Genomic DNA, 13,790 nt, shown 5'->3' with positions numbered 1-13,790 from the left:
TTACTTGTAGATAATACATTACTGAACTTAAGTGTACTTAAAGAGTTACTGTCAAAGAGTCACAGTATTTTAATAGTCAATTTGTAAGTTTTACTTTAAAGTACATATTAATGTGTTGGCTAACATACTAAAGCACATGTAAAATACTTGATTATAATTTTAATTGTAGGGGAATCATATGCTATTACATTTAAAGTAAATATATTAAAATGTACTCAACTGCATCTTCATGCTAACAGATGTGCACTTACAAACATATTTAAATAAACGTTATACAGGTTTCAATAGAAATAACATTAAATCAATTAATAACATTAGCAATTATGTCTTCAAAAACATTACATTTAGTTTGCAATTAAAGTAAACTATTACAGTAATAAATACTCTTTTTAAAGTGTACTTCTTTTTACACATGGGAAGAACTGCTGGACAGCAAAATGTATTTTTAACTGCACTGTTTTCTGGAAATCCAATATAACAGTTAAAGAGGAAAAAATAGACAGATGTAGTATTTGAATTGGCTTTATCTTTGGCGAAGTTCCACACACAGTTTGAGGCCATGTTTGACTTTGGTCCACAGGGACCTGGAGTCCATTCTGAGCTTGTTTCTGTGAGCTAATTGTGTCTCCCAGGTTTTTTACCAACACAAGCCTCTGTTTTATCCAAACACTGGGCTTCCTACGTGGCCCACAAACACGTTTATAGCCAGCCTACCGCTTGGCAGACTCTGGCTCTTTTTAAAAGATCTCTGCCTTTTGAGGAACATGAAGTTCTTATGAGTGGAAAACTATGCTGTAATGGCAGGCATTTGCTAGGGACAGTGTCCAAGACGCCTGTGGTGTATAAACAGTATCCTATAGGACATGGAGCATGTGCTCTGTTGCGAAAGATGAGAGTAGGGGATGGGCTCCTACTGAGCACAAAGCCATTAGTACATCTGGCACTAAAGTAAAACATCAAGCTCAAAGTCCACAGATGTGAGAGAAGGGCTGAGGGATAAAGAAAGCAGGTCTTTACCTGTCCACGGGTGAGGAGAAAGGGCTAAGCAGTCCTCTCTCGGTTTTAGTAGACACCGCAATACTCTGTGGGAAGATTAAGGAACAGGCCTTTAGCTACATGGAGTAATTAAAAACATCAAAGAAACAAATTTATAGTAATTTGTGTAAATTAAGGTAGAATGGCTCTCCTGAGTTTAACTCTGGAATAAGTGAGGCTAATTTTGTAATTATAAACTCACTGAGGGGAAACGGAGAGCCAGGATTGGTGGAGTGAAGATGGGCGTGGCCTCTGTGGGCGTGGCCTGTTGGGGGACGAGGATTGGAGAACAGCTGATGCTGCCATTTGAAGCTTGGGTAACATCCTGTAAGCCAGAGGGACTGAGATATCCATCAGTCTCACAGTCAGCTGGAGAAACACAAAGACAAACAGACACTCTGTTAATAGATATCCCTGTGGATCCTACTTGTTGTTGTATTCTTTCAGTAAAACCTTGCTTTAACTCTTTTTTTTCACCATCCAATCAATCCCCCAATGGATCGAATCAAGACCCACCTTCTGATTTTATCATTAAATATCCTGTTTCACTCAGAAATGCATTACGTTATGTTCTTGTTGTCTTTATTCATAAATAGCATGGATGTCTCTCATATCAGTTGAATTCATGAATCAAAACAGGGTTAAAAACTTGAAGCAGATTTCATGTCCAACACTTACATTAAAAAGAAGGATTCTTACTGCCTTTAAAACAATATGGCAAAACGTCAGCAAAGTCACAACTCACTGCTGTGTTGTTTTAGTATCATTTCAGTCCAGTTTTCGTTATTTTAATTTAAATTAAATGAACAAGTAAAAATGGTAAACTTGTTTCTTTTTAAGTTTTGTTGCGTTTTGTCATTTCTATTAGTTTTAGTGTTTTTTATTCGTTTTATTTCAATTTTAATACATCAAGTTAAATTAAATGAAAATAAGAAATGTTACATTTAGTTAGATTTATTCATTTTGTTATGCTTTTGTTCTATATATATATATATATATATATATATATATATATATATATATATATATATATATATATATATATATATATATATATATTGTCAATTTAGTAGTTTGTTCATCCGGTTAAACTCAATGAAAATGAGCAACAGATAGACATTTTAAAATTATTACTAAAGTTTTAACTAAAATTTTAATATATTAAATATATATATATATATATATATAAAAAATATATAAAAGTTTGTAATAAAAACTATATTATCTCATTGATACTAAAATAATGTTGCAGTTATGTTTCTAGCTAAAATTAAATAAAATATATTATTTTATTTGAGTTAACACTTCTTTTATTGCATGATTTCTGTTATTAATTTTAACTATAATACTCTTGACTGACTGTCAACATGTCAACAGAGAAAAGAGATACACATAATGTAGTAATATAACAGTTAATAAAGCATTAAATCTACTTTTTCATATCACAGTGTCGTCTTTTTTCTACTGTTTCCACTCCAAAAGTGTGTCAAACTGCATGACCGTAGCCCTCACCCTCCCTGATAAGCATTCACACACAGGCTATTAAAAAGAGTTTATTTGTGGACGTCGGTTGACTGTGCCGTGCTGTTTTCAGGTCTAGGAGAGCTGCCGGACTTAACATGCCATGAAAGAAACATTGAGGAAAATGTAGGGCACTGCACAATGTAGTTTATGTGAGGCTCACTGGACGTCTTGAACCCGTGCAGGAGAGCAGAAAGGCATCTGAAATAGTGGTTTCCAGATATGAACCTAAAATGTATCTGCCTGATTGGTGTATTGGTCTTTTGGTCTTTCGTTTTAATCACAGAAACATGATCAAATGAAGATCTGGTACGTACAGGTCGCTGAGGAGCAGCTTGTGTGCTGGATGTGGAAGTGTTGATCGGCCTCTGGTTCCTCTGGTTCTGGTGGGAAGCTGCCGTTAATCCCAGAATCCGATGAGCCAGTAATGGGAGAGCACATGGGTTCTGGGATTACAGGAGTGGGCGGGGCCTGCACAGGAGAAGGGGCGGGGTTTTCAGATATCTGAATGTTGGATCTGGGCGATGGCAGCTCAGGCTCTTCCTCAAAAACGTCCTCCTTCCTCTTCCGCTGCTGCTCCTCTGCAAGACGACGGTGTTTTTCTCGCTGACGTTTGATGGCTGTAACACGGTCTCGCATGGCCTTGGCGACCAGCTTGTAGTCGGCCTCACATACAAACCCCAGAACCACCTGGAAAATAACGAGATGATTGATAAAACTCCATTAATAAGAGAAAAACTTTTTTTTTTTGCATTCAAATGAAATGAAATATGGTGTCTACCATGACTTGGGTGCCTACAGTAGTAACTGTGCTCTTAAATATTAACATGATCCCATAAAATCTACTGCAGTGAATGGGTGCCGTCAGAATGAGAGTCCAAACAGCGGAAATAAAAACATCACAATAATCCACACCATTCCAGTCCAAAAATTAACATTGTGTATTTGTACAGACACATCCATCATTAAAACATTTTTTATTTCAAACCATAGTTTCTGGCTAAGATTCAAGTCGTTTATCAGTAATATTGCTTTATCCAGTTAAACATTAGTTTTGTCTGAATCAGGAGAAAAATATGCACAGATCAAGCACTGTTTAGTAAAGTAAAAATGGTCCAAAACTTTTTACTTGTGGATTATTGTGATGTTTTTATCAGCTGTTTGGACTCTCATTCTGACGGCACCCATTCGCTGCAGAGCATCCATTGCTGAGTAACTGATGCAATGCTACATTTCTCCAATTCTGATGAAGAAACAAACTCATCTTGGATGGACTGAGGGGGAGTAAATACACATTTGTAGGTAAATTACTCCTTAAATGTAGCATGCAAGTGTGAAACATGGCGCCTAGTTATTGATGCCAACAAATTATGCCTTCTTTGACAATCTAAATCAAATTTGTCTTTGCACGAAGTGTAAAAAAATGGCTCTGCGATGGAGGAACAGTGTGTTTCTACTGAAACAATGTAGGCCAATGTTGTCTTGAAGACTCTATCAACACATCAGCTAGTCAAATTACGTGATAACCCTCAGTCGATGAGACTTGACGATAAATTTGTTCTTGATGAAAAGCAGACACGTTGAGAGATAAAAGACGAACTGTGAAGGTCTGGTCTAAAAAAAAAATCTGTACGAGAGAAAGGCTCTAGTTTCACAACTCGGTCATGAAGCCATTCCATCAGCAGTCAGGTGACCCTCTTCCTCATTTGGCCCCGCTCTCACATTTCCTCCCTGATAATTAAAAAGCTATGCCCTTGAAACCATTATGCAACACACAGCAGGGTTACACAGGCCTGAAGCAAATGCTGAGGCTCGTGCCACTGTGTCAAGAAAACCCTGCCAGTAGATCCGTACTGAGGTGTGTTTGGGACTTTGTGATCTAGGGAGGTCAAGAGTTCAGTTACGTCCCCATATTACTGCCACAGAAAGAGAAATCTACCCAGAGTGAGTGAGGACAGATTATTGGAAACGGCTGAAATTGTGAAGGTCACAGATGAAAGCTGTGTCATAAAGTCATAAGAGTAAAAAAACTAAGAAATCAAGCTTGGGTGATTCTGAGAAAAGTACAGTTCTACATCACATTTCAGCCCAAACTCAAAACATTTAAGACACAGTGTTAAATCAGTCTTAAAAGACTACTTATGAACATTGAATTTAAGAAACTTTTGGCATTATTTTCATTACAGAACATTTCTGAATTAAAATTACCAATTCTTAGAATTATTATTATTATTATTATTTTAATATTTAGGGCTGCCAAATCATTTAATTGCGATGGATTGCATCCAAAATAAATTTGTGTTTACATGATATGTATGCATACTGTGTATATTTATTTGTATATATAAATACACACATATACATGCATAGATTTAAGAAACGTATATATATATATATATATATATATATATATATATATATATATATATATATATATATATATATATATTACATATATTTATTATATACACGTGTGTGAATTATATATACATAATTAGACAGTACACCAACAAACATATATTTTGTAAACACAAACCTTTATTAATTACGATTAATCTAAAGTGCTGTCAAATGATTATTCGCAATTAATCACATCCAAAATAAAAGTTTTTGTTTAAATAGTATATTCATTTGTACTGTGTATATTTATTATGTATATATAAATACACATAAAGTATATATTTTGTAAATATTTTCATGCATATAAATATATATATAATGTAAAAAAAAAATTATTTTGGACGTGATTAATCGCAATTAATCGTTTGACAGCAATAGATTAATCGATTTGAAACCTTAAACACAACGTATTACAGTATTGAAAAATTACATTGGAATTAGAGGAATTTGTTACAACTTAAACGTAAAATGTCTTGGCACACTACAGTCAAGAAAAATGCGAATGTGAGTATTCTGCAAGGAAACCATCTGGACACAAGAATTACGTTGGGAAATGTGATTAACGCTCAAAAAATTATAATGCGATGCAAAAGCCTTTTATTAGTTTTTGTAATGAAATGTAATCTGGATACATTTTTGTAAGATGCATCCACTTGTGTTGTGGTAACATGCAGTAAACAGTAAACACCTGCTAAATACAGGTAGGTTACTAAGATACTCATATTTGTTTAATAGTTCTGTGATTGAATATAATTTCTTTAGGATCATTGTTGCAGATCCGTGCAGAAAACTCAACCCACATATTAACGGCCATCTGTGAACACGTACGCTTTGTTGATGCCTGAGGGGAATATCTGGGTTTAGTGTTAACAGTGACAGTAAACCAACGAGTCAGAGGAGATGGGAACTCAAACCACACCTTAGATCCCTTCAAGAAACACATATTAAAAGCTGACAGTAAAGGAGGTAAAGATCCGGTTAGCATGAGATTATGTATGAGTGAAGCTCACCATCTCCTGTGCCACCTCCTCTGGAACGTCTTTGTAAAGCTCAAACAGGAACTCAATGGCATTGTTGTCTTTGTACTTTCCGTGGAGCTTCTTGGTGCCGTCCATGCGAAGCCAAAGCTTCAGGCTGGATTTGACCTTATCATCTTCCTCAGCCAATTCAACGTAAACGCCGTTGTGCTCCTGGAAGAACGTGTGCTCCAGAAGGTCCTGGATGGTGTATCTAGACAGCAAGATCGATATGAAGCCACACAAACTGAATGTATGAAATAAATGTTTTAAAGCTGTTTTATATTATTTATAATATAATACAATAATATTTGAAATATAGGCTATGTGCACCCGTTTTCAATGAGTCAAATTATTATGCATAATAATAATAATACAACTATTTAAGCTTCATGCTTACTATTCATATGCATATGAATGTGGAAGGGTGGAAATGCTTGCAAATATTAATTACATAATATAAATTGGCTTTTATTTAAAAAAAATAGTTTTCATTTTAGTTTTTTATTTATTTATTCTTTTATAATTTTTATATATATTTTTTGTATATTTTTGAATTAGGCTTTATTCAGTTTAAGTTATTTACAGTAAGTAATTTTAGTGATTCAACAAACATATTTTTACTTTGTAATGTTTTATTTATTTAAATTTTTCACCTAATATTTGTTTTTTCAGCTATATTTAAATCACCAAAAATTGATTTAGCTAACAATAATAATAACCCTGATATGTAACTTGTGAATTTATAATACAATTGACTGATTTTAATTGAAACATTACATAATGATCATCACATCGTTAGCTTAAAAAAAAAAAGAAAAAAAAAAAAATATATATATATATATATACAGTAATTTTATAGGCTTTACTATGCATATTTAACATTGAGGATATATTATTATTTATCATTTAATTTTTTTAAATTTTTTTATAAAAACTATCTCTGTAGCATGACTTTATATTTTGTTACTGATATTTTGCAGAATAACAAGTAATTCCACTTTGTAGGACAATTCTGCGTAATAACAGGTGAATATATAAAGTTAATGCTTCTGCACAAGAACACTTTCAAAGTGCAAAATCAAACAGGAAATTCAATAAAGTACCTTTCATCTTTGTTCATGCGGATACAGCCTTCTATGATTTCCTTTAACTCTGGAACTTTCACTTTGTAGAAACTGTCGGGCTTTATACCCTGAAAACAGCAGAAGTGGACACAAATGTCAAAGTCTGTGAAAAACATTGGTCAAAGGGGCTTAATATGTTTTAATAATGTCATTCATCAATCTAATGTTCAAATGTAAATTAGATGATTCTCTTTCAGATAATTTAATCACAGCCAGTTACATGAAAGCAAGGTTTCAAAGCATGCCTGGATGTTTTGAAAAAGTTACTTTGCACCGATGCACAGTTGATTTGTTACTGACACTGCCCTTGAGCAAAGCACACAACCCTAAAGCTATGGGAGTTTGTTTCCTCCACGGGATTAAAACATAGAATAGGTCATTTCAACTTTTTTTCTTGTAATTCTGAGAAAAAACTTGAGATATGAATTATCTCTGACTATCTAACAATTACAAGTTTATATCTTACAATTCTGACTTTTTCTCACGATTGCAAGTTTATATCGCACAAATCTGATTTTTTTCTCGCAATTGCAGGTTTATATCGCACAAATCTGACTTTTTCTCGCAATTGCAAGTTTATATCTCACAAATCTGACTTTTTCTCGCAATTGCATGTTCATATCGCACAAATCTGACTTTTTCTCGCAATTGCAAGTTCATATCGCACAAATCCGACTTTTTCTCGCAATTGCAAGTTTATATCTCACAAATATTACTTTTTCTCGCAATCGTAAGTTTATATCTCACAATTCTGACTTTTTCTCGCAATTGTAAGTTTATATCTCACAAATATTACTTTTTCTCGCAATCGCAAGTTTATAGCTCACAATTCTGACTTTTTCTCGCAATCGTAAGTTTATATCTCACAAATATTACTTTTTCTCGCAATTGCAACTTTATATCGCACAAATCTGACTTTTTCTCGCAATCGTAAGTTTATATCTCACAAATCTGACTTTTTCTCGCAATTGTGAGTTTATATCTTACAATTCTGATTTTTTTTTCAGGCTGTATCTCACAATTTAGACTTCTTGCATTTCTGACAAAAAATAAAAATTCAAATAAAGCCCTGTAGGTGTCATTTGCAACTTTCAGTACTATTAGACTTTTGTGAATAATTAATAACAGCTTAATAATAGCTTAATCTGTATCTTGAACCTATTTAAACATTTTATAAAGCACTGTAACATTATTACTTTAACACTGTAGTCTTTCGAAAATGCACTTCACAACACTTGCATGTGCTTGGTTTAATGTTGAGCCATCATATTAAGATCTACAACAGTTAATGCCTTTAATTTGTCACATCTGAGTTACTTCAACTATACAAAAGTCTTCAATAATGTAAAGTTAAGCTGTAATTTGAAAGAATTACAGCTGAGGGCTGAATTACAGCCGGAGTAGGTCACTTTCCCTGTAGACTTGTGTAATATTTGTGGAGCATGTGCTCCATAAAGCATCGAGTTCAGGAGTTTTGGACGACCGCCCATCCCGTTTACACTCGCGCTCCTTGGCTTTGTCATTAACACTCAGCAACCTTTTCAGAGCAGGCTTTGTTTCACTCATTCAAGACACGTCATTTAACGAACCAATAAACCAAAACCATTGCCGTCATCCACATAAAGTGCATGTCAAAGTAGCTATTACTTTAAAACATCATAAACTTGTTTTCTGACATGCAAAATCAAAACATCACTGAAATCCTGTTGAAGTTTATTGTACTTCATGTCGTACAACATCCACTGCAAATTTTGTTACTCCAAGTAAAAATAGTGAAGTTTAATGTTTTCCTTTGAGAATTTGTTAGGAACATTCTTTCATGTATAAAGAACCTGTTCGAGATTGATTAACATTAAAGAGACTGTCTGAAGATGTTGTAAACACATGCTGATGTAAGTTTCCAAATGCAATAAGAAGCAGACAAGTGAATATACTGTATCCCTAACAAGTTGCATAATCAGAACGACCTCTCTGTGTACATGTGACCTATAGGGCCTTTCTCAAATTATCCAGAATGAGACAAGCCCTGGGATTTTAAAAACAGGATATAGACAGGGGGTATTTCAAACTATCTAAGAGCCGTGATCTCTAATCAAACCTCTGCTCAAAGTGGACTCACAGCAAGCTCTTAAGGAAATGAGAGGAAATGAGGACATGCATGAAGAATATGAAAGAAGGGAAACGATGTTTATGGTACTTTCCATGCTGGGCTAAAGGTCTATGTATAAACTAGGACATATGGATGTGCATATGCTTATTGCAAAACATATGCACAGCAATTAAACATTTTTAAGCAATCTCACAGATTTTGTATTTGAAAGAAATCTCTTTTGCTCAACAAGGCTGCATTTATTTGATCAAAAATACAGAAAAAAAGTTTTCTATTTTAATATATTTTAAAATGCCATTTATTTCTGTGATCAAATAACAATTTTCATCATCATTTCTCTAGTCTTCAGTGTCACATGATCTTCAGAAATCATGAAAATATACGGATTTACTGCTCAAGAAACATTTCTGATTTTTATCACTGTTGAAAAAAGTTGTGCTGCTTCATATTTTTGTAAAAACATGATGCATTTTTTTCAGGATTCTTTTATTAATACAAAAAGTTAAAAAGAACAGCATTTGTTTTTTAAATATAGATCTTCTGCAGTGTTATTTTAGCATTTTGTGTTTTTATCTTATTTTTATCTTAATTTTCGTACTTTTATTATTAAAAATGTCTATATATATTATTATATTACTATATTTATTTTAGTACATCAAGTTAGATCAAATGAAAACGATATGTTTCCTTAGCAGCTAGGTAAAATAAAATATCTTCAAGGTTTTTATAGGTTTAAATAAGTAATATTTATTTCATTTAAATTAATGTAAATCATATATTGACTTAAAAACACCTTTTTCAAACACTATAAATGTCTTTGCTCTCACTTTTGGTCAATTTGATGGTTCCTTGCTGCATAAAACCATTTTTGTTTTTATTGTACTGACCCAAATCATTAACTTAAAGAGATATGAATCACACTAAATGATGATGATATTAATGAGAGCAGGTTGAAACTCACGCTGGTAACTTTGCGGTAAATCTGCGCAGCGTTTTGGCACTCTGAGTATGGATATTCAGACGTGGTCATCTCTAAGATGCACATGCCAAATGCATAGACGTCCACTGCCTCGTCGTACTTCTCCTCATACATTTCTGGAGCCATGAACTCAGGGGTTCCTGTTAAACACAATGAATTCTGCTTACCACTACCAATACGGTACATTATAACACGGTTTAATAATACACTTTATTTCAAGATCAGGAAAGGAGCTCAATGTTACGCCGGTCACATCAACCTAGTGGCTAGAGGTGAAACTGAATGTTTAATTTTAAACTTGAAATGCAATGAGGTTGAAGAAGATAAATCATTACTGAGAAACGAAAGCATGACAAGCTTCAGGAGATTGCAGTGACCCACCGATGACGCTCTTTGCAAAGCTTGCCCTCTTGAGTGTGGCCAGGCCAAGGTCCCCGATCTTCACACTTCCTGTGGGGCCCGTGATGAAGATGTTGTCACATTTCAAGTCCCTGTGAATGATGGGAGGGGCGCGCGTGTGCAGGAAGTGAAGTCCTTTAAGGATCTGACGACTCCACCTCTGTAGGAGCTTCGGTTTCATCTCTTTGAAACGCTTTAGATACCTACGAAATTGGGATGTTAGAATCATTTTCACCTCAGGACCAAAAAAGGGTTAAATTAAAGGGACAGTCAACCCAAAAAATAAATGATTTCGAGGCGGACAATCCGTTTAATGTGATTCTGACTCACGTTTTGAGGGTGCCAGAGGTCATGAGCTCAGTGACCAGCAGGATGCACTTGTGACCTTTCACAGTGGACTTCCAGGAGTCGTAAAAGCGCACGATGTTCGGGTGCTGAAGACCCTTGAGCATTTCAACCTCTTCGCTGAAGCGCTGGCGCTCTACTTTGGTCAGTTTGCGAGTCTAAAGAAGAAAAAAACAAATGTTTTAGAAAGAGAAACTTAAAAAAAATCACGATTCTAAAGTTTCAAACTTTCAATGACTTTCAATGAGCTCTTAAACAAAAACTAAGAGCCTAAACACTCATTAAAACAATCGTTTTTTCAGGCACTGCTCAATTTTATTTTATTTTCGACTACTTTGCTTCCATAACATGTAGTCTATCAGACTAGTGGAAAGAAAACATCCAAAATACACATTTAAGTGTTGATATTATTATTACACGTTATCTATCTGCATCTTTAGACTTCAATTACTACACATATTATTACAGGCCATGCATTTTCTTCCTCATTCACTGAGCCAGAAATCTTCAGCAACCAAACTTTAGAGTTTTACTCCTATCTATATTCTGAAGGTTTGTACGGAGTAGTTGTTCATATAAAATTTGCACAATTTATATAACTTTTATTCATAATAATATGGAGGAAATATATCCGTATTCTAGCTGTTGGCAGCATTTTCTGATTTATGAAGTATTAATAATAATATTGAACCTGGATTTATCCACTGTTCTACACGTTTATGCAAATGAGCGCATATTTAATCAGTGTCTCATTTGCATATCGGATCAGAAAACTTGTAATACGAAGCACATGTCTTTGATACGGTGAAAGTGTGGTGATAGCTATCTTATCCTAGTTCACCTGTAGTGTTTTGCCTTCATTTAGGTTTTAAATGACAAGTTCTTCTGACGTACATCCGCCCTCAATAAGCATGATTCACTGCTTATTCTGGCAGCTAACAGTCTGTAATTACTACTCAAAAAACCATTAAAACAGATAAGAACCAGCGAGACAGTTGCAACCGCAAGACTTTCACCATTTACTGTACATGAAACACCCAAACCTAATCATTTTTTTTTCTGCTGTCTCATAATTACATCCCATTCTAATCTTAGTTTTTCGAAAACCTTTAGCAACTGGGCTACAGACGAGCAATTACTTGGCAAACAAGGCCATTTCTGTCCTCTGGTGGGTATGAAAGGCTTGATTTAGCAGTCCTGGGCCTCTCGGCCGCGTGAGGAGGGTGGAAACTCCTCAGAGTCAATCCTACATTCAGTGAGTTCTGGGAAAAGTGCTGTGTTTATGTCTCGAGTGAGCATTTGAAAACACACGGAGAGAGACAGAAGCAGGCCGAGCTCTACGTTTAACACTGTATTTGTAGATGTTCCTCATAAATTTACTTAGGAGCAATGAGAGTGTCCAAGGGAATGAAGAAAAAAAAACTTTATAAAATCTTGTTTAAAACACGCGCCAAGTTGTTAGAAATTTGATCTTTGTATTCATGTTTGAACCTTTTGAAAACGTTCATACCATTTAAAAAACAAAATTTGGTAGTTGTTTACAAAAAGGTTCTTAAAGGTATTTTCAAAAGTACTTTCTATAACAGCACTTGACTTGGCAGACACATTTTTATTTATTTATTTATTTATTAATATTTATTTTAATATTTAAACAAAATTCTTTCATAGTTTTTTTAGGGATAATAATAAAGATTATTCTTAACTACTTTTTTTCAAAAACATTCTTTGTTTAATGTGAGCTTTTTTTCCTCTAATATTAGCACAGATGCATTATCCTGATATTATTTATTTTTTGTCCCCCAAATATCATAAAATATTTTGAGTCAAATATTAACATAATACATAACATTACATAAGAGAAATATTTTAGTCATTGTATGTCTGAACCAGACATATTTTTACATGAAATAAAATAAATAAAATAATGTAAAATTTCTAATTTTGATTAACATTAACATAAAAAATCTAAAATAAAAATGAATAAAAAATTATATTGATCTTTATGACAAAAACACATTACAAAACTTTTAACTAAGAAAAATTCAAATGTAAACAGAATATATATATATATATATATATATATATATATATATATATATATATATATATATATATATATAAACTATTATTTTACTACATATTTTGATATATTTTGACACTTTTTATGTAATTTTAGATTAAGTAAACTTTTGACATGCTGAGAAAAAAAACGTATAGAACTAAAAATTAATGTTCATATTAAAAACTTTTAACTGCAGACTTAGTGTCTTCATAAACCTGAGCACAAGTTGAGAAATTGTTGAGACCTGGTTTGAGACACTAGAGGAGAGACGTGAGATTACACTTGGAGTCCTTCCCTTTGGGAGGGTTTAAGGAATGGATTAAAGAAGCAATTTTACTCTCTTGGGAAAACAAATTATTAATTTGTGTCCAAACATGTTCCTCTCCCTTCCCAACATAAATACAGTTTCCCTGTTCTAGGCCCAAGGCTTCGTGACACCCAATGATTGACAAGCATTGTCGGTCAGACACACACACACACACACACACACACACACGCACACACACACACGCACACACACACACACACACACACACACACACACACACACAGGCTCTCAGTGAACTCACTCACGCTATATGTAAGTCTACAGTACTCTTTCCCATCCAACCAACCACTGTAAAAAAAAAAAAAAAAACAGGCATACATAAACACACATTTATAGATGATACATATCCATGCTGCTAATCTTATTAGTGGCTCCAAACATCAGTTATACATCTCCAGTCAACACAGGATTGCCTTTCAGACTTAAGTATGTGCGTAATAAACACTGAGCTACTGTCCACATGACCTG

General features: G+C 33.9%; 1 protein-coding gene across 2 annotated transcripts in view; it reads right to left on the bottom strand.

Moving 5' to 3' along the window:
* Window positions 1-13,790, bottom strand: part of wnk4a (WNK lysine deficient protein kinase 4a) — a 53,084-nt gene that overhangs the window by 18,382 nt on the left and 20,912 nt on the right. For both annotated transcript variants that reach the window (XM_052611072.1, XM_052611073.1), the window contains exons 3-10: window positions 10,918-11,090; window positions 10,570-10,790; window positions 10,171-10,328; window positions 7,079-7,167; window positions 5,967-6,186; window positions 2,874-3,246; window positions 1,238-1,404; window positions 1,018-1,082 (exon numbers count right to left, since the gene is read on the bottom strand). In XM_052611072.1, the coding sequence (XP_052467032.1) occupies window positions 1,018-1,082; window positions 1,238-1,404; window positions 2,874-3,246; window positions 5,967-6,186; window positions 7,079-7,167; window positions 10,171-10,328; window positions 10,570-10,790; window positions 10,918-11,090 (1,466 nt within the window). The remainder of the gene's footprint in view (window positions 1-1,017; window positions 1,083-1,237; window positions 1,405-2,873; window positions 3,247-5,966; window positions 6,187-7,078; window positions 7,168-10,170; window positions 10,329-10,569; window positions 10,791-10,917; window positions 11,091-13,790) is intronic.

Source organism: Carassius gibelio, chromosome A12 (genome assembly GCF_023724105.1).
Source record: "Carassius gibelio isolate Cgi1373 ecotype wild population from Czech Republic chromosome A12, carGib1.2-hapl.c, whole genome shotgun sequence".
Classification (NCBI taxonomy): domain Eukaryota; kingdom Metazoa; phylum Chordata; class Actinopteri; order Cypriniformes; family Cyprinidae; genus Carassius; species Carassius gibelio.
Note: the sequence above shows the minus strand (reverse complement) of the source record. Positions and strands in the feature narration are given on the sequence as shown.